The sequence below is a fragment of the Neovison vison genome, chromosome 3, assembly GCF_020171115.1.
Source record: "Neovison vison isolate M4711 chromosome 3, ASM_NN_V1, whole genome shotgun sequence".
Classification (NCBI taxonomy): domain Eukaryota; kingdom Metazoa; phylum Chordata; class Mammalia; order Carnivora; family Mustelidae; genus Neogale; species Neogale vison.
Genome location: NC_058093.1, coordinates 62,994,063 through 63,020,887, shown reverse-complemented (window position 1 = coordinate 63,020,887; position 26,825 = coordinate 62,994,063). Strand labels below are relative to the sequence as shown.

At 35.4% G+C, this 26,825-nt stretch overlaps 1 protein-coding gene across 4 annotated transcripts in view; it reads left to right on the top strand.

Moving 5' to 3' along the window:
• LOC122902553 (sodium channel protein type 1 subunit alpha) overlaps positions 1-26,825 on the top strand; it is a 143,537-nt gene that overhangs the window by 100,430 nt on the left and 16,282 nt on the right. For all 4 annotated transcript variants that reach the window (XM_044242257.1, XM_044242256.1, XM_044242254.1 and 1 more), the window contains exons 18-21: positions 15,929-16,049; positions 18,115-18,269; positions 20,308-20,481; positions 21,789-21,911. In XM_044242257.1, coding sequence (XP_044098192.1) covers positions 15,929-16,049; positions 18,115-18,269; positions 20,308-20,481; positions 21,789-21,911 — 573 coding nt within the window. The remainder of the gene's footprint in view (positions 1-15,928; positions 16,050-18,114; positions 18,270-20,307; positions 20,482-21,788; positions 21,912-26,825) is intronic.

Below are 26,825 nucleotides of genomic sequence, written 5' to 3'. Positions count from 1 at the left end.
CAGGAGCTTTTGTTCCCTGAATGCTTTCTGTAGAGTTCCGGAGGATGGGAATGAAAATGGCGGCCTCCCAGTCTCTGGCCCAGAGGAGCTGAGAGCTCAGGGCCCCATTCCTCAGTGCGCCCTCAGAGAATAGCGCCCAATTACTCCCGTCTCCCTGGCCTCCGGCTGCGCTCTGAGCTCACCAAGCCTGCCACTGGTTCAAGGTAACCCCCAGCTGAGAGCTCACTCCTTGGCTCTGTCTCTGTAGCCAGCTTCCCCGTTCTAATACCTGCAAACTCTGCGACACTCAGACACCCTCCCTGTGGGACCTGGGGCCACGCTGACCCTGCATGGGCCTCACCCCAGTTTAGCTTCTGGAGCGATGTCCCTCAGCGGAATAGACTTTTAAAAGTCCTGAATTAGTGCTCCCTTGCTCCACCGCTTGCCGGTTGCCAGCCCCCTCCCCACTGCAGTCTATCTTCCCGTAGCTTTGGATTCACTTCTCTGCCAGTCCTACCTTTCAGAAAGTGGTTGATTTTCTGTTTCTAGAATTTCTTCTCTTCAATCTTCCGTTGGATTTGTAGGTGTTTGCAATCTTTAGATAAGCTATCTAGCTGATCTTCTGCTACCTGATATAGTCTCAGCCTGCTACTTCTCTGCCATCCTGACTCCTATATATGCAGATTTTGGACTGCACAGGGTGTCGGCACCCTCCACACCTCCACATTGTTGAAGGGCCAACTGTATATATATTTAGATTTTAGAAAGATAATTTTCAACTTTTAAATATGAATTTCCATGTTGGGACATACCTTATTGACTCATAGTGTTACCTGCCATGGGTTCTGCTAACCTGTTCCATTTGAATTTGTTAATGTTTCCATGCCTGGATTTCAATAATGAGCCTTATCAATAATGGATCATTATTGAAATTATATCAATGCCTTGGGTTAAAGTTATAAATGGTCATTGTTTCTTATCCATTATCTAAGCATTTGTTTTTAGACATGTAAACCCATAATTATAGTGTTATTCATAATAGATAATTCTCTGGAGCCAGACACTGTGTTTTATGATTCCATTTTAGCCACATACCATGTGGCCTTACCTATCCAGTCCTCAAATCTCATCTCAAAAATGAGGATAAAATCACCTACTTCATACTTCCTGTGGAGTATAAAATGAGACAATAAATGTGAAGTGGTTATCATAGAAGCTGAAAAATTATAAATATTTAATAAATTGCCATTATTAGTATTATTACTAGTAGCATTTCCAACACTCTGTTGGCCAGTGTTTTCTTGTAAGAATTACTAGTAACATATTCCACTGTTAGTCCTTTTGTGTTATCTGCCTTCTGCCCTTTGTAATGAATTGCTTTACAGGTTTATCTGGAAAAGTGACAGATTTTGTATTTTCTGTTTCATTTTTAAACTGTCTCATTAAATTCTTGATACGGTAAACTCCTTGAAGAAGTTAGGAAACTTTATTTCTAAAGAGCATTCCAGTCAGAAAGAATAAATATACAGAAACCTAAAGACATGACACAACAGGATGTGTTTATAAACAGGATGTGTTTTTGGGATATAAAGTCACAGGAGATGAAGCTATATGAGTATACAAGGAGCAGACTGCCTCAGTTTCCAGAAAACAAATAACAGACTGCACATGAAGAGACATATAAAGGGGAGACCTGTATTTGTTTTGCCTCCCCCATGAGGTGCACACTTATGCACCACCGTCCCCCATTCCAGGAAAAATCCTTGGGCTATCTTTCTATACTTGTCCCATGTTTGTCCCCAAATGCAGGAAAGGCATTGCATGGGTCAAATTCAACACTTATGTAACTCCCTGCAGACTTCAACCCACTAAGTATATTCAAATAACCTAAGGAATTTTTTTTTAATTTTTTTTAATTTTTTTTTATTTTATTTTTTTAAAGATTTTTATTTATTTATTTGACAGACAGAGATCACAAGTAGGCAGAGAGACAGGAAGGGAGAGAGAGGAGAAAGCAAGCTCCCCAAGGAGCAGAGAGCCTGATGTGGGGCTCGATCCCAGCACCCTGGGATCATGACCTGAGCTGAAGGCAGAGGCTTTAACCCACTGAGCCACCCAGGAGCCCCTAAGGAATTGTTTTTAAAACCTTATAAAGTTTCTTGACTCATGCAGTAGTAAGAATAATAGATCAGTTAGAAATCAGGGTTTCCACTGAAAATTAATAATAAGGAATGGTGGCTTAGACAGATTTTTTTTTCTTTTTCTTTTTCTTTTCCAATTTATTTATTTTCAAGATTTTAAAGAGCTTTAAAAACTGGGAAAAACTAGCAATATAAAATCATATCTCCCCAATTAGAAAATATGTTTCTTTGGTTAAAGATTATATTTTATATAATTTTAGTCTTCTGAGGCCAACTGCAGTGTTGGGCACAAATATGTGCTCAATAGCTTTTTGAGTTTTGGTTGATTTCTTTGGAGAACTAGACTAAAAGTCTGGTGGCCTTAACTCCAGTGGGCAAGTCACTAACTCTGTATTATTCCATTTCCTAATTTGTAAAAGGGGTTCAACTGTCCTCTGGTGCTGGTAGGAACATTATGAGGATTCAAAAGTTCTTTGGAAGTTCAAAGTGCTCAAAAACACAAGGTGTTAGCAGCAAAATTACTACTAGAATTCTGTCTGCATCAGTATTTTTAAATAAATTGAGTGGTTAAACTTACACCTTTTTGGAATAAAATAATATATTACTAAGCTAGTTAGGGGAAAAGTATACTTATTTTTGCAATGAGTGAGCCCCCAAATGAGTAAAAATGTTATTTGGATCTTTGTAATTCAGGTCATGCTAATAACAGACATCATCTGTTGAGTTTGTTTAACCATAGGAAAACACTACTCATAGGGTTTTAGATGCATTTTCTTACTCAGTCTTCATACCAACGGAGAGATTATTCCTATTTTTTGGATAAGGTCATTGAATGCAGCATTTAAGTAGCTTGCCACTTGCACAAATTGTAAGGACTGATCCTGGACTAGAAGAATTCAGGCAGTTGGCAACACAGTCTATGTTCTTGATTATTACACTAAATCTCCTTAACAGTGTCTGAAAAAATGTTTTCTTTGGTTTTACTTTAAAATTAATGATATTGTTTATTGAAGTACTAAGAATAGGTATCCATGATAGAGCTGGTCTTAACTACCAAGACCTTTCCACTGGGCATAAGTTAATGGCAATAGCCACAAGTGTCTGAGTCCTCTCCCTTGGTCCTGGAGGGTCCTCTTCCTTCAACACTGGCCTGAAGGGTAAACCAATCTGCTTCTGCATCCCATACTGACCTATGGAGGTCTACTTCTAATTATAGAGCATTCATCCTCTTGAACTCTGATTGCTCCAAGCTGTGTTTTAGGAAGATGCACTTCTGAATTTAATGCTACCTGGAAGACTCTTCTAAATCATTTGGAAACACTTCTGTAGTTGCATTGTTAGCTTATGAAGTCTTTGGAACAGGTGAAACACTAACCAGGTCTCACTCACTTTAAGGCCACAGTGAGAACAAAATGTTTATAAGTGAAGTTTTACTTCTAGACTCCCATTTTCCCTCTCAATTATAACATCTATGTTAAAATAATAGTTATTTGCTGCTTTATGAATATTCTTTTATTTAATACTTTTACCTTTACTGTATTTGGGATAAAGAACATATGACAATTCCCAACCAAAGCATATACTGCTCAGTAGACTAAATGTATTCTACCACAGAAAGGTCTACGGAGAATGCCTTATGTGAACAATGCTCAGCTTTTAAATGTAGCTGAGAGGGATTAGTCCATTTCATTTACCAAAGTATAGCCTGCCTTCATCATGGAACCTAGCACAGAGAACAGAACCTACAGGTTCTCAGTAAATACCTGTTAAATAAAGAAATAAGAATAGGGAGTTTCTGGTTAATCTGGAGTCAAAATGGATATGTAAGAAGATTTTTGCAAATATCCCAACTCATGAACACCATGATAACATAATTTTCCCCACTGAAATCATCGTGCAATGTATCTAGGGATGTTAAAAGTCTCTGGGAGATAGATGTGTATGCCCCCAACAGTTCTTTCTGTACGGTCTCTTAAAAAATCCTCATGGTCTCTGATGCAGCAACTATTTTCTCCACCCTGTGTTACACTTTCTCCTTCAGAAGCCCTTCCCACAAACTCACATAAAAGGAGAAGACTCCCATCCTAAAATAAAATAAAATCATGTATATTTTAAATGTTCTTTTGATCTCATCTCTTCCTTGAGTTTCTGTCCTTGAATTCATTGCCAATCTTTAAAAGATAGATTAGATTATACTCACTGTCTTCCCATTTTCCACTGCTCAGTCACCTTCAAATATCTCCTTTCTGGTTTCTTCCCCTACCTTTCTCTTTTTCAAATATCATTGATGTTCTCTTATTTGCCAAGTTCAGTGACCCTATCTCACTTGATTGTCTGCAATATTTCCTAATTCTTTAAGCTCTGTCATTCCCCGGCCTCCAAAAATCCAGGCTACTTTCCTCCCAACCATACAAGCTCAAAAGTAGCTTATGAGAAGCTTGGATTCATTCTCAACCTCTCTAATAGGAAGGCCCTCGTCAAATTTACTGCCAAATCCTGTGGGTTTTATCTCCTAAATCCATCTCCAATCTTGACCTCCCACTTCCTGTCCTATTATTTCATCTGTATCACTAGAATTACCCTCTGAAACACATTTCCATGGGAGGAAAAAATGCAGTCTTAAATATATCATGAGAAATTGGACAGCCTTGATCAGATTCATTTCATCAGTCTAATTCCCCATGACTCAGCTCAGTTCTAGTCACACTGCTCCATGAAATTTCTGTCCTTGGACTCCAACGTTTCTTGTTTGAAATTACCTTCTTCTTCTTGCCATTCTCTGCAAAATCTAACAAAACAAAATGACATTTGAATCAATATTCAAGACTTTGTCTGCGTATTCACTCCACAAAAATATATTATTGCTCTGATGCTCACTATAGCAAATAAGTCTTAATTCTGGAAAGCCCTCTAGATTTCCCCCAACTAGAATTAATGGCTGCATACAATGAAAGGTATGCATTGCACTCTATTTCTCTGTTGTGTATCTGTCTACCCTACTTGCTAATCTTGTGAGCAACTCAAGAATAAGAACTGTGGTGATACATATCTTTGTACTTCTAGTAACTTCCACAGTACCTGGCACAAATGAGGTGCTGGGTCAGTGTTAATTAGCATCATGTAAGTCAGTGACATGTTTCGTGTTACCAGTCCTACCTTCTGAAAGCATGCAGATGAATTAATTGAACAATTATTCCTAATAATTGAACAATTATTCCTAATAATAATAATTCCTAATTGACTATTCCTAAGTTATATTAAGTAAGCAGTTTGCTTTTAGATGCAGCTTCTCTCTGGGGAGGGGGCAGGGAGGAGAGAAGAAGGAAAAGAAAAGAAAACACTCAGAATTTTCATATAATTCTCTGACAGATGTTCATGGAGCATTTGGTAGAATCCCATCTGGACATGGGTTGGGTGTGTCCCTTCCAGCTCTTGACTATTTCCTTATTCTGAGCTATACTTTGTCAAGGTCATGATCTTTATGAGATGGTAACGATGCTATATGAGAAGTGCTACTATCTAACCAGTGGATACCCAAACTCCCTTCTTCCTTACATCTGATTGGTTGCCAGGTACTGCCAACTTGATGCATCTTTGTCTCCTCTGCATCTCCACCAACTCCACACAATGGCAGACCTCTGTAATCTCTCAGATTTAACTGCTGCAACCTTCACAAATGTTCCCTCTCACTGCTCTACTCCCTACATAATAAGTGGTCTTTCTAAAAGGCAAATCTGGTTGTAGCTCACCCCTCTTTCAGGAGTTGCCCCATGCTTGCAGTCTATACTACTTACCATGGCCTACGAGTCCTTGCAAAAATTGACCATCCTCAACCTTTCCAGCCTCGCATAGTGTTCGCCATCTCTCCCCATCCAAGTACACTGATCTTTTGTTTCCTAAAACTCCCCATGCTTTGTCAGGTTCTGATCCTTATACCTGTTCTCTCCATACAGAATATCCTTTTTTTTTTTTTTAAGATTTTATTCATTTGACAGACAGAGATCACAAGTGGGTGGAGAGGCAGGCAGAGAGAGAAGAGGAAGCAGGCTCCCTGCTGAGCCGAGAGCCCAATACGGGGCTCGATTGTTGGGTTCTGAGATCACAACCCAAGCCAAAGGCGGAGGCTTTAACCCACTGAGCCACCCAGGCGCCATTTTTATGCCATCCTCTCCCCCTGCCCAAACCCCACCCAACTCATCCTTCTCTTCCCAAGTGTTACTTTCTTCTACCTTCCCTTCTTAGACTGAGTTAGGTGCTGCTCTCAAGATACCCTGTGCTAACTGAATGACAGTGAATGACAACTGTTTGCTCATGTGTATCTTCCATCTGTCTGTGAATGCTTTGAGGGCAGGTACTAGGTCTATTATCTTCACTATTTCCTTTTTCAAGTCCTAATCCTGTTGTTGTGCATGGACTGATGCGTTTGGCAGTTGATAAGGTCAAATGCTAGAAATTACACATATTACAATCTATATATAATACTGTTATAAAGCTTATTACCATTTATAGGGTAAGCACATGGCATTTTCCACATGCTGTCTTGTTTGATCCTTGTAACAATCCATGTGACATAAGGACAATTTTACAAATTAGAAACTAAAGCTTAAGGAGGTGAAGATAATTGCTAAAAGTTCATAAAACCACTAATTATGATTCAAACCCAATCTTGTCTGACTCAAAACAGAACTTTTAACCCTTTCATTATAGTTACATAGTTCCTCCAGTCAGTAGATACTTATTAAATATTTGTAAAATGTTATCATTTATGATGAAAAATTAATGTCAAAAGAACACTAAGACTTTATGCCCATTTTGGCAAAATGAATTAAAAACAGTGGAAAATACTCATTGGATTTAAAACTTTGATTCCTAGCTTGGGAATTTTAAATGCAAATTTACAGAATTTTTATTTTTAACTTATTTGCATTATGATAATTTCTGTTGGTCCAGTATATGATGAGAGGTTCTATTTCTTTTATATTTAATGATAAATACAAAATTCATGTCTGACATACTTTAAAGCAGAATTCAGAGTGTATTAGAGCTGTATTCCTTCACTTTCCCTTCTACCTTGGTGAAGTGTTTGACTAACACTAGATTTCACAATTATAAGAACAAGTTAATATTTAGTAAATATGAATAATGCACTAGAGACTTCTCTTCCAACCTACAACTTGATGAAGAAATGATCTGGGTTTTAGGAGTATTGTGGGAATTAATGAGTTAATATTTAACTTTTCCAGCCAGTCTGTGAAAATGCTAAATCTCAGTACAGTGTATTTTTCTTTGATATTATATTGTTGCTTTGTTGAGAGTCTTAAATAGGGGTCATTTAAATTTTTAATATGCTAGTGTACACCAGAAATATTTACTCATACATAATGTACACAATAAAATATTAATACTAATATTTTGGACATAGAGAGTCTCATTTATATATGATTTAAAATATATATAACAACATAAAATGCCCACCTTTAAAATAATACATGCCTAGCATTAAAAATAAGTGTTTTGGGGGTGCCTGGGTGGCTTAGTCAGATAAACATCTAACTCTTGATTTGACTCAGGTCTTGATTTCAGGGCCGTGAAATGAAACCCCTGCATTGGGCTCAGAGTCTGCTTAAGATTCTCTCTCTCCCTCTCCTTCTACCTCCCCCCATGCTCTCTTTCTCTCAAATAAATATATCTTTAAAAATAAGGTTTTTTCAGGCACCTGGGTGGCTCAGTGAGTTAAAGCCTCTACCCTCAGCTCAGGTCATGGACCCAGGGTCCTGGGATCAAGCCCTGCTTCAGGCTCTCTGCTTAGCGGGGAGCCTGCTTCCCTCTCTCTCTTTCTCTCTGTCTGCCTCTCTGCCTACTTGTGATCTCTGTCAAATAAATAAATAAATAATATTTTAAAAAATAATTATTTTTCAAAAATAAAAAGATACATATGTGTGTGTACATGCATATACATATTCTGTATCCTTTTGACCCTTAAATTCCAGATTTACATTTTAATAAAGTTATCACTTATTATAACTTGAACTCTTAAACCCTATAATTAAGCTTCCTATAGAAAATGAAGTCTAAAATAAGGGCATAAACATCTTGACATCAAGTCAGAGAATAAGAAAAAACCATTTAATTATTTACTCTTTAAAAAATATTATGGAGTATTTTATTTGCTGTGCTTTGTTTTGCTTCACCCTCAAGGTCAAAATAATTTGCTATAGTAAAGAACATTTTTTAAAAGCAAGAAATGTTGCATAAATCCACTGAGGAGGAAAAATACTCTTACCACCAGTGTTGTAGTTATTAAGTGGTTATTGAATGCCCTGCTGTACAAGACAATGTGAATGCTTTAGATATGATGTGGTCATATCTCAGCTCACTTATTAAGTCATCCTGCAAAAAATACATGAATAGTACAGGTCAATATAGGATTTAGCTTGAGAGGCATATGTGAACATACACATAGTTTCAAATGAACTAACTCACTGGAAATTAATTTGATTAATTACTTAAATATGAAAATCAATTTTAAAATAGTCTATTACTCTCAAAAACTAACTGTGAGAACCAATGATAAATTATTTGGGTGGCAAATTTCAAAGTAAAATTAAACTTGAATTTAAAAACAAAAAAGGAAGAATTCATTGGCCTTATTGGTTTTTTAAAAAAGATTTTATTTATTTATTTGAGAGACAGAATGAGTGAATGAAAGAGCATTTGAGCCGGGGGAGAAGGAAGGGGCAGGGAAGAGGTGGGGGAGAGGGAGAGGGAGAGGGAAGGGAGATATAGAAGCAGGTATGGGGCTAGATCCAAGGACCCTGGGATCATTACCTGAATGGAAGGCAGACACTTAATCAACTGAGCCACCTAGGTGCCCTACCTTATTGGTTTTTAAATCAACAAATGTACTTGTTTAAGAATATTCTAGTTTCTCTGTTATCCAATTTTCTAAGTATTTTATTAGAGATAAGTTCTTACCACATATCTGAAAGTCTTTGCTTTTCCTCTTTGAGTAATTGTGTTATTATTCCAATGAAATAAAGAATTCAGAGACATATCATCTTTGATTTCAACAATGAAAAATATAAGAATATATTGATAAAAGTACATAAAAATGGTTGTGAATATTTTAATACCATTCTCATAGCTTTGATAAACAAAATAAAGAAAAATCAAGTAGGGACACTGATAATTTGAATAATATAAATAATAAAAGTGAATGTCATGAATATATACATATTATCTCAAAATTTATACATGCAGAAAACTATTATTTTCAAGGGCCTGTGTATATATTTATATAAATTAACAATGTACTGGATAGTAAAATAAACTTCAACAAATTCAAAATAGAAGATATCATATAGGGTTATTATCTAATCACAATACAAGTAAGCTAGAAGTCAATAGTAAAATAAAAGAAAAAGTTCTAACCATTTGAAAATTAAGAAATTCCTTCCTAAACAAATACTGGGTTAAGGAGCAAATAAAATATGTAAGTAGTTATTTGGAAAATAAAAACATTTTCTGTCAGAATCTGTGGAATAGCACTAAACAGACATTGAATGTCTTAATATTGACAAGAATGATCAAGAAGGAATGAGGGGTGCCTGGGTGGCTCAGTCAGTTAAGCTTCTGACTGAGGTCATATTCTCAGGGTCCTACAATGGAACCCCAAGTCCAGCCCCTAGTATAAACCCCACATGGGGCTCTGCCCTCAGAGGGGAATCTGCTTCCCCCCCTACCTCTCACCCTGGATTGCACCCTCTCACTCTCTCTCTCTCTCAAATAAATAAATTAAACCTTTTTTAAAAAAAATGAATGAAAGAACATGACCAAAAAAACCTTACTTTGAGATATTGGAAATTAAACAAAATGAAGGAAATATAAGTAGAGAAATTGATTAATTTTCAATGTAGCAGTTGATACTAGGATAGCAGGTGGTTCTTAGAAAAGAAAACCAATAAAATACACAGACTTTGGTATGATTGGCAAGATCCTAAGATGACACCAAAGATATCGCCTTTGTGTAATCCCCACCCCTGAGCGCAGTTGAAGCCTGTGGCAATAATGAGATGTCATCTTGTAATTATATTATGTCTATGGCCAAAGGGAGATTATCCTGGGTGAGCCTGACCTAATCAGAGGAAACATTTCAGAGTAGTTTTCTCCCAGTGGTCCCATCAGTATAACTGAGAGAGAGAGAGATACTCAGGTGGCTCAGAAGAAAGACTGCATACGAGGGCCGATGGGGCAAGGGCCTGTGGTGGTCTCTAATGGTTCAAGGCCCTGAGCTAGCAGGACAGTAGGACTTCAGTCTTACAACTGCAAGAAAATGAACTCAACCATCAGGTTCATGGATCCTAAGCCTCAGATGGGAACTGTGGTCCCGGCCAACACCTTAGCTGTATCCCAGTGAGACCCTGAGTCCAGAATCGATGTAGTGCCAGACTTCTGACCTACAGAAACGGTGAGATAATAAACTGGTTTTGTTTTGAGCCGCTAAGTTTGTGGCAATTTGATACCCAGCAGGAGAGAATTAATTTTTTTGGCAAATATTACATGTTAAGGAAACTCAAAGGACTTTCTGTTTCTAAGGCGCAATTGAAGTGCGATAAGAACACAAACACTCCACTAGAAAAATAGGCCAAAGACGCGGACAATTGACAGAAGAAAAACATAATTGAGATGAACCTTAAAATGATTAACCTTAATTTTAATAAATTAACATTAAAGTAACCATAAAGTACTTTGTACATTCCACTTTGGCCAATAAAAAAGGGGAAAAAAGCAGCAAAGGAAAAGAAAAAAAAGCCCAGATAAATAAGGCATTATGCTGATGAAGGGTTTCTGTGAGACAGAGACTTAACACAAATCTCAGAATATAATATCTCCTAAATGTTTAGTGAGTAAATGAATATTGGACATAGAGCTAGTAGGGAAATTAACTTAAAAGCCTGGTTATACGTGAGAGGTTTCTCTGTATCCAAGGTGGGAGTAGGTATTACTTTTGCTTCTCCCATCCTTGGCCAGAGATGATCAAGGATTTTTCTGGACATAGACCCAGCACCTATGACTCGGTGCACACCTCCCAGCCATACCCACCCTGAGCTTTTATTGCCTTATCTCTTCCTGAGTCCAGGTTTGTCCCTGCATGACCTTCCTATCATTTTCTTGTTTTTCTTCCTAAAGATTTTATTTATTTATTTGACAGAGCAAGAGCAAGGGAAGGAACAGAAGCAGGGGGAGTGGGACAGGGAGAAGCAGTTCTCCCGCTGAGCAGGGAGCCCGATGCAGGGCTCCATCCCATGACCCCGGGATCATGACCTGAACCGAAGGCAGATACCTAAGGACTGAGCCACGCAGGTGCCCTGCCTTCTTACCATTTTCTTTTCTTTTTCCTTTTTTTCTTACCATTTTCAATATCACATCTCTCTTGTGCCATGTCAAATCCTAAAAGACTATGAGTTGTAGAACATTACGTTACATTACAACAGGAACTTGCCTCGTCCGGCTTCATCTTTCTCCCAGGGTTGAAGTCTCGTCTCCATAGAACACAGGTTGGAAATCTCTCTTCTGTAATAATGACAGATACTCACCTTTTCTTGCAAGATGAATATTAAACATTTACATGATTCTTGATTGAGAATTTAACAGTACAATTCATCATCTGCAAAAACAGTTTCTTTAAATTCTGAACTACATCAATGACTAAGCATGCAGTGTTTTTACATATAACCTGTAAGAATCAAATGCTTGCTCATCAATCCAAACCCTTCTTGCCTCCCAGGGATGGCCTAGGCACACTTCAGCTCAGTCATTTCTGCATCTGTTTTATTTTAGTTGTTTTTCTTTTCTCTCTTACACTGATACTCGTGTATTTACATCATGTGTAAAAAGCATTGACATTTTTTTCTGTTTAAGGTATGTTTTGTTTTGATTTGTTTATTTTTTTAAGCAGGAATGAGCAAGATTTAAGTCACTTTATCTGCCATTATTATGGCTTGAACGTTGGGGCAAGTTTCCCTGACTGGCATGAGAATTAGGGTCTATCCTGCCATGAGATGGCTTCCCAGGGTTTCTTGGCAAAATGTTGATTTAAGGGGGCTCCTGGATGGCTCAGTGTGTTAAAGCCTCTGCCTTCGGCTCCGGTCATGATCCCAGGGTCCTGGGATCGAGGCTGCATTGGGCTCTCTGCTCAGCAGGGAGCCTGCTTCCTCCCCTCTCTCTGTCTGCCTCTCTGCCTACTTGTGATCTCTGTCAAATAAATAAATAAAATCTTTAAAAAAAAATGTTGATTTAGGAAGTTATGTAAGCCAAAAAGGAAAGTATTTTTTAATCTAATTTGTAATCATGTCCCACTCCCAAAAGGTTTAATGTCTAGATCCCAGACATTAAACGGCTTCATTTTGAAAAATGATAGATACTTACATAAAAATGTGACTTGAGGCCTCTTGTCCCAGCATGCATTCCTTGTTGGCAGTTCTGCACCATCACTGTGGCGTGACCCTCACCTGTAACTCATCAACTACGATTTCTAGTTTAGGTTTTCTCCAAAGAGGTCAGAGATCTTAAGAACCTTATAAAGCAACCTGAATTAGGCATTCTTCCATAAATGCATATATCCAGTCCCCCTCCCTTTTTTTTTTAGCAATTATTCATGACCAATTTTATGACAGATATTTTTTCATGTGTATGTATATGTGTGGGGAATTTGCCTTCATTAAATTTATACAATGATTTCAATTTAGTTTTTATGGATATAACAAAACCATCTTTTCATTCATTTTATCAACTTATGTAAAAGTGAATTATATAATTACAGTAATTTAAAGTAGTACACTGATTTGAAAACAAACATAACTTCTTTTTTTAATATTTTATTTATTTATTTGACAGAAATCACAAGTAGACAGAGAGGCAGGCAGAAGCAGGTGGGGGAAGCAGGCTCCCTGCTGAGCAGAGAACCAGATGCGGGGCTCGCATCTGGGATCATGACCTAAGCTGAAGGCAGAGGCTTAACCCACTGAGACACCCAGGTGCCCCAGGCATGACTTACTCTTGATAAGCAAACAACCCACTTGGTGAAAGCAGAAATGCACAGGTGTGATAGGATGTAGCCGATCATTTGAGTGGTTTTAGCACACCAAGAGCATGGGTCATTGTGCTCTTACAGAGAAAGTGCCAACCACTGTTCCTGCAGTAAGTCAATTAGAATAGAGGTAGGTTAGATAAAAAGCAGTATGTGCCCAAAGGGTGGGGCAGATAAAGTGGGGAAGGGGGTATAGATGAGAGTGCTTATTATTCTTCCACAATCATGGGCAAAAATAACCACTGTGAGCAAGAAGTTCACCTTGATTAAAACACAACTTCTGTGAAGGATAGATTCAGGAGATTTAGTTGGAGTGCTAAGTGAAGACAAAAAAAAAAAAAAAAAGCTTCATTTGGCAAAATATATGAAACAGAGGTATTCATTCACCAAATAGGAATTTGAAAGATGAGACTGAGAGACAGGTTATTTCAAAGGTAGAATTTAACAAATTTGACTTTAGATTACTGTCAATACTAGAAAACAGTAAGAACGAAGGAGAGTTTGAGTCTGTTTGCTCAAAGAATGATATTGCAAACAACCAGCATCAAACTTGGTTAAAGGAGGGGTGCCTGGGTGGCTCAGTGGGTTAGGCCTGCCTTCAGCTCAGGTCGTGGTCTCAGGGTCCTGGGATTGAACTCCACATCAGGCTCTCTGCTCTGCGGGAAGCCTGCTTCCCTCTCTGTCTCTGCCTGCCTCTCTGCCTGCTTGTGATCTCTCTCTCTCTCTGTCAAATAAATAAATAAAATCTTAAAAAAGAAAAAAAATGACAGCCACCAAAATGTTTAAAAAAAAAAAAAAGAAAACTTGGTTAAAGAAATAGGTTAGGATAGGGAAAAAAAAAGTCATGACTGAGAGCATGTTGAGTCTGAGTAACACTAGGCACACATTTACTTTCTTACAATAGTTTAGGCAGACCGTAGAATATACTTGTATTGCTTGAGAAGTATTTGGAAATTAATTTGTAAGCATGTCTGGGATCACTTGTCTATACCTAGTAACTGGCAACATTTTACGAAGTTGGGTTGTACAGAATAGCTGATGTTCAAGAATATTCCTAAGAATAAAGTTTGATATATTGGCAATATCACTCTCATCCATAGAAAATTTGAACTAGTTAGACCTGAAGTAATTCTGTGAATATAAAAAATGTAGCAATTTATTTTATCATTATTCACTCAAGACACATCAGAGGAGGATATTTATGGAGGCAATTGGGAAGCATTTGATAAAATTAATTCATATTATTTTAGGTTCACATCTTTTTACCTTTTTTTAAAGATTTTATTTATTTATTTGACAGAGAGCGCAAGAGCAGAAACACAAACAGGGGGAGTAGGAGAGGGAGAAGCAGGCTTCCTGCTGAGCAAGGAGCCTGAGGTGGGGGTCGATTCCAGGACCCTGGGATCATGACCCGAGCCGAAGGCAGAGGCTTACCTTAATACTCACAGTGGCTGATTGGAAATCTGAAATCTAGGTGACTAATAACGGTACTTAGGAATGGATACTAAGTTTGATATGGAGGCTGATATTTGGTACCATATCTGAAGAACTGTGGTAAACAAAATGTGGGTTTGTCCAAAATTTTTAAAGACTTCCCAAGTATTACTTTGAAAAATCTCCCTGTGAGCTGGGTGCTATACGTAAGCGATGAATCACTGAATTGTACTCCTGAAACCAATATTACACTAGATGTTAACTAAAATTTAAATAAAAACTTGAAATAAAACAACCAAAATTTCCCCGTGATTTGAAGTAAAACTATATAAAAAGGGGTTTTATTATTGCTTGCACAGAAGTTACTATTGTGACATTTGCTTCATAACAAATATGTAATTAGTTTGGCAGAATTACTGTAAACAAAAATTAAATAGAACTCATGTCTACAGCTACCAAAGAGCTAGCTTATTGCAGTTGATGAAACAATTTCTGTGAAGATACTGAATATTTATATTATACAAAATTCCATGGTTTGTGGTGTGAACAGGTGTCTTTGCTTTTTGTTTTTCACTTCAAGATCGAATTCTAGATTCTCTTCACTTGTTAGACTAAACTTGCTATTTTTTCCAATGGATTATTTTCAGTTTTAAATTCAGAAAAAATGGTAAGAGAGTCAGTATATTGTTTTAGAAACAGTGTGATTGCCCAGAAGACAGAGCATGGACTTTGGGCTCAGGAGTAATTCTCTCAAATATTGGCTTTCTCATTTACTGGTTATATGATGTTAGACAAATTACTTAACCTGGCTGACCCTTAGCTCCCTCATCTGCAAAACGAGAACAATTACACTAACTTTCCTTCCCCCTCACCCTCCCTCTTGGGGCTTCTCTAATTCAGTGGTTGGCTTAGTACCAGTTCTGGATGACCATTTGTAACTTCATAATGTATTTTGGTGAGAATTTTCGCATCTGTGTTCATCAAAGATACTGGTCTGTAGTTCTCTTTTTTAATGGGATCCTTGTCTGGTTTGGGGATCAAGGTGATGCTGGTCTCATAATGTTAACAATCTGATTTCACATGAAAATTGTGAGTAATGGAAAAGGAGAGAACACAGACAATTTCCTTATTTCCCTTTCTTATTCAACCCTCTTTACTTCAAACTTAAAATCTCTTCGTTTCAAGGAGAATCCAAACTCAGTTCATAGCACCAATTCTTCTTTTTTCTAAACTATTTGTTACTGAAATTAAAGGGCTGTACTTTTTATGTCTATCTCATGCCCAGAAACTTAATGAAAGCAGTAGCTCTTCGGAAGGCAGCACTGTAGACATTGGTGCACCTGCAGAAGAACAGCCTGTAGTGGAACCCGAGGAAACCCTTGAACCTGAAGCCTGTTTCACTGAAGGTAAGAAAATGGCCTTTATGTTAATCTTGCAATGGAATAGAACATTTAGTAGATATATGTCAGTGACCTCCAATATGCTAACAGTTTTAAAATCTGTGGTTATTTTTTGTTAACTCTGCCCATTATGTATAAAGATCACAAACATGGAGAAAACTATTTTTAATGTAATAAAAACTAGTAATTTGTATTTTTAAAAATAAAATCGTGATTTCACAAGGAGTGGCATCTTAAATACTAATCATAATTCTCATACACAGAATTTGCCTTAAAAATAACTTTCTGGAGGTGCCTGGGTGGCTCAGTGGGTTAAAGCCTCTGCCTTCAGCTCAGGTCATGATCCCAGGGTCCTGGGAGGGAGCCCTGCATGGGGCTCTCTGCTCAGCAGGGAGCCTGCTTCCCCCATCCCCACCGCCTGCTTCTTTGTCTACTTGTGATCTCTGTCAAATAAATAAATAAAATCTTTAAAAAAATGACTTTCTAGGATGCCTGGGTGGCTCAGTCAATTAAGCGTCTGCCTTTGGCTCAGGTCATGATCTCAGGGTCCTGGGATCTAGTCCCCCATCCGGCTCCTTGCTTGGCTGGGAGCCTGCTTCTCTCTCTGCCTCTCCCTGCTACTCTGCCTGCTTGTGCTCTCTCTCTCTCTCTGACAAATAAATAAATAAATAAATAAAATCTTAAAAAAAAAACTTTCTGACAACTAAAGTTAAGTGACTGGCAAATATAAACTGTATTTTTTAGCAAAATCCTCATTTTCCAAAGCTTATTGGACAAAGCAGGAAATAAACACAGCCCCATACCCAATACCTGAACAGAACCTATTTGAGCCTGGTACAATATGGACAATTATTTTAAGAGCTTTGTTTTCCCCATGATCAGCATTTCCCATGGTCTGATTTTCTCACGATTTTGAGTTTTGAAGATATGAATATATTTGCATTTTCTCTACTTAGTGATCTCTTCTTCATAGGCCTGATATATATTGTCTCCCTCTATTTCCCAGTATAAATTCCACACATCACTCAACGTCCTTCTCAAAAGTACCTTCATCTGATCGTGGTGGAAGAGAGCCTATCATTCCTTATTATTCCTCTCAACAGCTATTAGTAAACATACCCATTTAATTAACTTGATGACTTTTTGAATATTATCTCAGGAGAGCTCTTCTCTTTCTGTTTTGAACTGTTGTATGTATTTTACTGTCTTTTTCCCTCTGTCTTTTCCTTCCTTCCCTTTTCCCTCTTCCTCCAGCATACTTGACTTTTTCTTTTTTTTCTTTTGTGTTTTTTGAGGGTCTTTTGGGCGGCAGGTTGGGGGAGGGGTGTTGGGTGGTTTTGTTTTATTTTGCCCTGAGGTGGGCTTCCTGAGTTTATATATATTTTTGAAAACAAGAATTTAAGGTTCTTGATGGCAAGGTCCATGTGTTGTACCTTTTTTCTTTTTGCCTTAAAAAATGTTATTTGTATCCTCCATGGTGCTTACAATGGTAATCACGGATGGTTTGAATGAGTAAAAGCAGTATAAGGAAGGTAATGACAAATCAAAGCCAAGCCAAGCAATCACATTTTAATGGACAAAATTAATTTAGAAAATTATATGAGCTCTTCTAGAAACACCACAAGAAAACAAAACAGTAACAAACCCAGCATTGTTGGGGGAGATCTACATCATTATTCCTTAATCTCTTTAAAAGGGAAGTTTGCTCTTTATCACTAATCTCATTTTGAACTCCTCTAGAGTGACTTCAACAGAGAGCCGTAGCATGACATTGTACAGGGCAAAGGTAACTTACATTTGTTTGTACTTTACAGAGTTCTTTTTTGGACAAGAAGAGTCAAGGCAGAAAAAGCAGGTAGTATTAGCCAGTGAACTGTTTAAGGAGGCTGAATAATTTTCACAGCCTCATACAGCTCATGAATGTGCTCTTACTACTCCAGGCTTAGAGAGTTATCCTAGCAAGATGGAGATGGTAATTGTAGTGAGAAGATGAATCAGGGACATGCTAAAGAGTATTACTGAAGCAGCAGAAGTTACTTCATCTACTCCTGTTTGAACACTATACTTGCAGGCTGTGTACAAAGATTTAAATGTTGTCAAATCAGTGTGGAAGAAGGGAGGGGGAAACAATGGTGGAACCTGAGAAGAACGTGTTTCCGAATAGTTGAACATAACTGGTTTGAGACCTTCATTGTCTTCATGATTCTGCTTAGTAGTGGTGCACTGGTAAGTGACTATTAAGCAAAAGTGGTACAATATTAAGTTTACGATAATCTAATACTAATGACTTATTAATCCTTTCTATTACATTGTTTTAGTATTCAATGCATTTTCTTCCCCAAAACCCTCATCCTGCATCCATTTTCATTTTCATGATGTCAACTATTAACTCTGATAAGCCTCGTTATCTCTACTTAGGACTTCTTCCTTAAATATATATACATCTCTAAATCCATCCATCCATCCATCCATCCATCCACTTACTACCCACCCATCCACCCCCTCACTCTTCTGTCTCTAACACATTTTGCATTACCTCCACATCCTATCTTCCAGATTATAGACTTAATGTTTTAACTGTGCATTTCTGGGTTTATTTCTACTACGTATACATACAGTTCCTAATAAATTATTTATTAAGTTTTGCTTATTATGTAACCTAGAAAATTTGTCCCTCCCACTTATTCATTGTAACTAGAGAATACAAATATTCAATTACCCACATTTTAAGAAGAAGGTAAGAATGACAACACAGTGTAGTTAATGGAAATCCTGTGATGGAGTATATGTAACTTCTGGATTCTGAGGAATATTGCTTCTGAATGGTATTGTTATTACCTCTTTATGGACAGTCAATAAGTCCTTAGGGACCACTTCTCTGTCCTTTTTAAATTGTGTCCACTATTCTTATGCTACTCAGGAAACAAGGAATATGAATATTGGTAACAAAAAATATTGGGCAGCATGCCTAAGTGATTCATTTAAAGATTGCTTTCTCTTTTTACATCAAATTAATTTATATTTGTATGAAAATCACTTACAAACATATAAAGCATAACATATAGATAACATTTTAGAGAAACACTGACACAAATATACTTAAGCTATAAGACAGAGAGATAGGTAACAGACAAAATGAGCTTATCCAATTGAAATACAATCACTTAAGTTTCTTTAATGTACATTTATAATTCGAACTATATTTATGAATTAGTTTGACTTGTTTAGGAAACAGTTCTTGATGTCACATCCTCGTGGTGCTACCCCAACTTTTCCTTTTATGTCATTTCATTTGCTTTCTCCTGTTGATTTTTTGCCATAAAAAAGTGGTTGAAGCAATAAAAAATGGAGGTTTGTATTTTTCATAAACCAGGAGTTATAAATAAGCCTATATTTCCCATATTTCTCTGATGACATAAACTTTCTCTGCATGCCACTTTATGCAAGAAATAGTCTTTTGTCTCTGAAACAAATGTGAGGCTTAGATGTAAAATATAAACAGAAGTTTATACATAGTATTAGTAGAATACATATCATAATCTAAATGAAATATATTTCTATCTTATCATTGTCATACCATATCTCTGCTGAGAAATATAAACTATCAACAAAATGAAGGGGAGAGGGGGAAAATGAGGCCAACTATACAGTAAAATTCAACAATGTGAGGATTGATTATAACTTCTACTTTATGAAAAATATAAACCTCCATTTTTTATTGCTTCAACCTCTTTTATGGCAAAAAATCAACAGGAGAAAGCAAAAGAAATGACAAAAGGAAAAGTTGGGGTAACACCATCAGTATATGACATCAAGAACTGTTTCCTAAACAAGTCAAACTAATTCATAAAAACTATGCTTTTACCTCTTTCTTCTGACTATAATATAAATGGAGAGTATAACTTTCCCCTGATTCATTAAAAGATCTTGGAGAGGAAAAAAGTTTAAAAAATTTAAAAAACAGCAATACCTACTACTCCTCTGCCCTCCTAGCCCAATGGGATGTCATATGTATATATATATATATATATATAGAGAGAGAGAGAGAGTGAGAGAGAGAGAGAAATATGTTTATATATTATATATACATATTACATATATAATAAAAATCAGGAAAATTTTTAAAAAATAAAATCAAGGAATATATATATGTGCATATATGTGTGTATATATATATGATCATATATATACATATATGATCAGAAAAATAACTTAGAAGGTATAGTAGTTTTAGAAAGCTAAAATATATAACTTTTCTTTATAGGCATTTGAAGATATATATATTGATCAGCGAAAGACAATTAAGACAATGTTGGAATATGCTGACAAGGTTTTCACTTACATTTTCATTCTGGAAATGCTTCTAAAATGGGTAGCATATGGCTATCAAACATATTTTACCAATGCCTGGTGTTGGCTGGACTTCTTAATTGTGGATGTAGGTATCCTGTGTATCTTTGTCTTTATCACAGTAGTTTGTCTGGCTCGTATACTAATTCTAGAAGAGAGAATCTGGACAGTATGCTATGGTGACAGGAAATGTTACTTAACTCTAACTCACTGAATGGTAGTGTTATAATAAGAAATAAACTTAGTATTGGTTTGGCATTGAGGGGATGGGATCTATGGTGGTTGTCTAGGGTGGGAAGGAGAAAAACAATATAGCAGCTTGTAGGGAAAGTGGTGAAATAGGGTATGTTGCTTAAATTCCTTTCTATAGAGATTTTGTCATTTTGCAATAATAATATTTTATTTTTCATTGCTCTATTTTAAGTATTTCATAAGGATCAGTGTATCTCTAAAAAATGCAAAAGAAATTATAGCACATTGCAAGTAATATAAAAAGTATATTTAAATATAAGGTAACAATATACTGAAAAATAGAAAATTTTGCCAAAATAGTGTCCAATGTATGTGAAACTGTCCAATACTAGCCACTTTCAAACCAAAGAAATTATAATTCTGGATATGAAGTTTTGGTACATTCCTTATTTAGAGAATTTGATATCTAATATTTTCATTTCTTAGTACTCTCATATTTCATACAAGATAAGTAAATTCATTGATTTTTTTACTTGGCAAATGTTTGTCGATTATCCATTTTTAGCCAGGTAACCACAGCAGAAGCTGTAAATTAGTATAGAAAAATCTAAGGAAATTTCATGATGGAATTATTTATTAAGTTACATTGTTTACATAAGAATAAACTTTCAAGAAAACACAGGTGATAGCAAGACAAACAAAAACTCACCTTCAAAAAAACTGAAATCAATGTGCCAAGTTATTAATTTTTGAGAGTATCAATTATAATTAGTTGAACATACAGTGCAGGATTGAGATTTCTTGCTTTTGTATTTTATCATTAGCCATACAAAGCCCTAAATTCACCACAATTTAATAAAATAAAAGAAGGATGACCAATAACCTTTTCTTACACCTGAATTTCTCCCTTTTTAAAATTAATTTTTATCTGGTTTTTCTAACTAATTGCTCTACTAATAAATTTAACAGTAAACAAATTATATGACATTCAAGGTTTTTTATTCAACTACCTCTAATTAACATCCTGAAACCTACTTTTTTTGCATCAAGCTGAAAATACTTGCTTAAAATTTTAAAAGCTTTATGGGAAATATGCAACTAAATATCTTCTGAGTAATTATAAGCAAAATTCATATTTATTATATTATATTATATTATATAGTAAATTGATGATTTTATTTATTTCCTTATTTATTGATGCAGGTTTCATTGGTCAGTTTAACAGCAAATGCCTTGGGTTACTCAGAACTTGGTGCCATCAAATCTCTCAGGACACTGAGAGCTCTGAGACCTCTAAGAGCCTTATCACGATTTGAAGGGATGAGGGTAAGGAAAATGAAAGAACCTGAAGTATTACATATAGTAAAAATTAAGCTAATTACATTAAATTCTATAAAAGGAAAACCCATGCATGCAAAAGGAATGGCAAATCCTTGCAAAATTGCTACTTTATCATTTTATCTGTTGCATATTTACTTCTGGGTGATATGCAAGAGAACTTGGGCCTCCCTTGAAATGATGTAATATCATTTATCTGCTGTGCTCATGAAAATGACTTTATTTCCTAACACATCTTGGGAGTTTCCTTACCAAAAAAAAAAAAAAAAAGGCAGATGCACTATTAAAGTACTATGTGTAATGATATGATAATAATCCACTGAAGTTAAGTCTATGTTATATGCTTCTCATTTGTGATGACCTAAATTGTACTTAATGAGTTTTACCAAAAATAATGTGAATCACACATGTGCCTAAGTACAAAAGTAAAGGAAAACCATTTTTAAATATCAAAATTTTGTCTGTATAATGCCAAAGTTTGCATTATTTGAATATTCAAGTGTAGCTATTAAATATTGACTCAACTTTGAACTTTTTAAAAAAGTTATGTTTAATGTAGCCTCAATTTATAACTGCCTTAATCTTTTTAATTTATATAGATAGTAATACTAACTTAAAGATTATATGTAAATCCACCCAATTTTTCATGACAATAAATAAAGCATGTGTAATAGAATGAACAGAAAATATAATTTTGACTCATTACTATAGATGATTCATAAATTAAGCATAACTCAAATTTCACTTGAGTTACAGAAAATGTTATACTATTCCTTTCAAGGAAATGTTTTACCATTCCCTATGATTCATTACAAATTAGAAATGTTGTCATTATTGACCTATTATTATTTCCCATGCCTTATTAAAATTCATGAGGCATTGATATATAAGATGTATAACATAGAAAAGGAGTTCCTTTTTTTTAAAAAAGTCATTTTTTTTTTTTGCCAAAACAAAGCTGCTTAGTAGGTATGATTCTAATAGAAAAACATTGCTTTTTTTCTGCCTAAAATTTAGTTGTTTATGGAAACTGAGCTGTATTGAAGGCTTCCAATTATATCTTCTAGGTTGTTGATAGCCTTACCTGTTCTTTTAAAATAAGATTTATTGTAAATGTCACTTTTTAAGAACATGAGACTTGTCTTTATTTTCCCTAACATATATAGAAAGTTTTTCCTCATTAGAAACAATTTAACACAATATAATGCAGTCTTATTTTATTTCTCACAGAGATCTTCACATTTTTACTAAAATGTTAAAGGAAATTCTCTCCAGGGTATGTAAAAATTAAGTTTATTTTCCAGTTAAAATGTCACTTTCTTTTGTTTCAGACTGGCCATTTCAGTTCTTAAGAAAAATACTATTTTTATACATTCTACTTGAAAACATATTGCCTGAATCAAAGTGATACCTTTTAAATGCCTTCTGAAATCTGAACAATGCTAAGTATTTGAAGTGGTTATAAACATTTTGAATTTAACCTTTTGAAAATGTACTAAATCCATGATTCAAATGGCCAGATATTCCCATGTTTAATACTTTATTTCTATAACAACATTGGTCTTGTGGGTCTACCTTTGATTTTTTCAGAAATAACCTTATCTATAATTATTGACCGATAATGCTTTTTATATATGTAAGGAGAGGTTAACTTTTGCAACTGAGAATGTTAAAAACATAAACTTCTTATTGATGCTGATAGGAGATGAACTCTTCTTTAAATTATAGGATTTATGAATATGGTTACTTACCTCTTGTTATAGCATATACACAACCCTAAAGTGGCTGATTGTTAGAACACATGTTTGGCATTGTAGAGACAAAATCACCTGATTCTTGATTCTACTTCTGTTTCTAGTGTTTGGATTTTTTTTTTTAATTTCTAAAAATGTAAACATGGATGATGGTGAGGATAGACATAATAATGATGACTATAATTGGGAAGTGATATTTGAATATATTCAGAAACTCTCATTTTATTCTTTTCCCTAGCAGCATAAAATCACAATAGCTATGTCAGAGTGTAAATCAAGCACTCATTTTCTTTTTGTTGACTTGTCACTTTTTCAAGCATGTGCTTTTATGCAACATTACCAAATAAAGCATGTTGTATAGTGCTTGATAAGAAGTTAGAAAGTAATAAATTATCATCACTTTGCACTTTATGTTTTGCATGTTTTATGCACATTTCTGGCTGACAGCTTTTAAACATTTATTGTATTTCAAATTTCCAGTCCAAATTTTTCAACTTGTAAAATTGAACTGAGTGAATTGATGTTGTGAATATCTAGAGTAAAATAAAATTTGTACTTAAATTTGTATTTTAACTTTCCTAATCTAAGAAATCTTAGATACCTTCTTTTTCAAAAGAACTCAAGTCTTGATAGGGAAACAGACAGAGACCATCATATACATAAAGTAACACCAAATGTTCTGTCATATCAGATTTCTAACTATTAACAAACTATATATTTCTATTTTATATAGGATAATCTTGCTCCAACTTGGATGGGGTGGAGCGCTGGTTCCTCCCCTCAGCCCTTTATTATGGGTACTGTATTACCCCTTTTGCTACCTTTCATCCTTTCACTGTGCCTTTGTGTAGTGGGATGAGGGAGGGATTGGGAAGGGTACTATTGCACCACAGTAGGGAAAATACACTCTACTCTAATCCCCTACTTTCAATTGTCTTAAATTTTCTTTTGAGAAAAATACCTTTGTGAATTTACCCTCTGTGGATCTGAACACCAACTGTTGATATTTTTATTAAGTTTCACTGAATATGATTTAGTTATATGTATATGGAGTCTATCCATTTATGGGGAGATTTTCTGATTGGTGAGGGTGGGGGTTTAGGAATGAATGCGTGAAAACGTAAACTTGTTGATTGATGATACTGTTTGAGGCATAAAACCCCTTGCCATTTTTTACACTGGTCTGGAGCCTGAAAACAGCCGTCCAGATACCAGCAGTCAATTCCCAGCCTTGTTGCTATGTGTGAGCAGATGTTAGGGTTCAGTATTCCAGCTTTCATAAGACTGGTATTGATTATGTGACCATATTCATTTTTATTAAGTGAAAAATGTAAATAAGGCAAAAATATAGTAAGAGTTGAGTCAGCACATGTGATTTGTGTTTTAAATGGGGAAAAGTTAGTATAAAGAGATCCACATGTTTGAATTTTACAGACTAGAATACCTACCTAGAAATAAAACAGAAACATTTTACCATATAGAATTTAATGTATAAACTCATTTCTTAGAGCCCAAATAACTTTTCAGAATCTTGGAATGCAAGATACAATGCAAACATAAATAGGAATGAATCTATATTTTGTTTATTCTTAAAGTTTAAAAATAATATAAAAGGAGAGTTTTTAATTCTTAAGAGAGATGACATTGGAGATTTTGTTTGGATAATTGTATCCTATCTTTCAAAGATAATTATCTTAAACTCCACAACACAAATGTATTCATTAGACTTTTTAAAAGATTCCATTATTTTTCATACTTAAAAATGTGTCATTTTGTTTTGCCTGCTTTTGATTTTTATTCATTTAGCTTTTGTATTTAGGTTAAAGAAGCATTAGAATCCATGAGTAGTATTATTTAAAGTTTAAAGATAATTTGCTCAGACAAGACATTTCTATATGTATCAAAATTCCTAACATTAATTTGCATACTTAATTGTCAATCCTTCATTATGTGTTGATTTAATAAAATACAGATAATGAATCAGATATGGGAAGAGTTTTTATAAGAATGGATTGTGGTAGAATAGAGAAATTCAATTGATGATGTTTTGCAAAACATTTGTGAGAAGAAGCAACCTCTGGTATTAATTTATTAAGATGGATTCTTCCTTAGACATCTTCTCTGCATCCTGAAACCTCAGTCTGTTCTTTCCAATTAATTTAGGCCATTTCTTCCCAGTGACTTTACCTCATGGGAACCAATTATTGCCGTTCCCTAGAACCTGAAAAGAATTAATACACCTCCCTCTGTGCTAAACCAAGAAATGGCTTGGGACTCTTGGGAAAAGACAATTCCTTTCTCTGAACTCTGTTGCTCCATTTAAGAAATTGTAAATATGATGGACATTTGTATAGTAAATTTCCCAATACTGTGCCAAATGTTTTCCAACATTTAGTTCTTTTACCTTCATAAAAATAAACCTTTTCTCTAGACCAAATGTATGCCAACATTGCAAATCATTTCCTGAAAGACACTGCTTCAGAATACTTACTTGCATTATGAATTACAGAGAGTTCATTTTAACACAAAACTAATCCCCAAAGCAAACTGCTCAGACTTATTGGCTAACCCCCAATTTTTTTTGTTGTGCTGGGCTCTTTATCTCATCTCATATCCAAAGTAACATTAAAAATTATGTTTTCGTCAATAAATGCTTACTTAGTTAATCTTTACTCCACTCATTCATTCAACCATTTTCCCCCTAAATTCAAAGTACTCTGTTACATTCCCGTATTTGAAGCATTCAAGACCTTGGAGAATTCACAAATATATTTTTGCATCTTAAGTTAAAAGAAGAAAAATCCTCTTGTGTGTCAAGATTACAGAAATGCAATTAACTCTAATGCAGAGCAATGTGGGAACCAGATAAATGGGAGCAACTCTAAGGAGAATGAGTGAGGTAGAATGGAAAGAGCAAACACTAGATGCTACTTCTAGTCTACTCTCTGAATTTAATCTATCTTAGCCTCATTTTTCTCATTGCCAACAGAGAACACCATACTAAATTATCTCTATGGTCCTGGCCAGCAATGGAATTCTGATTCTTAAATTCAAAAGAGGAACGCTCATCTTTATTTTGGAGGCTAACGTGGAGGGCGAAGTGAGGCTCCATGAAAGAAGTGCCACGTGAACTAGACCTTGTAGAAGA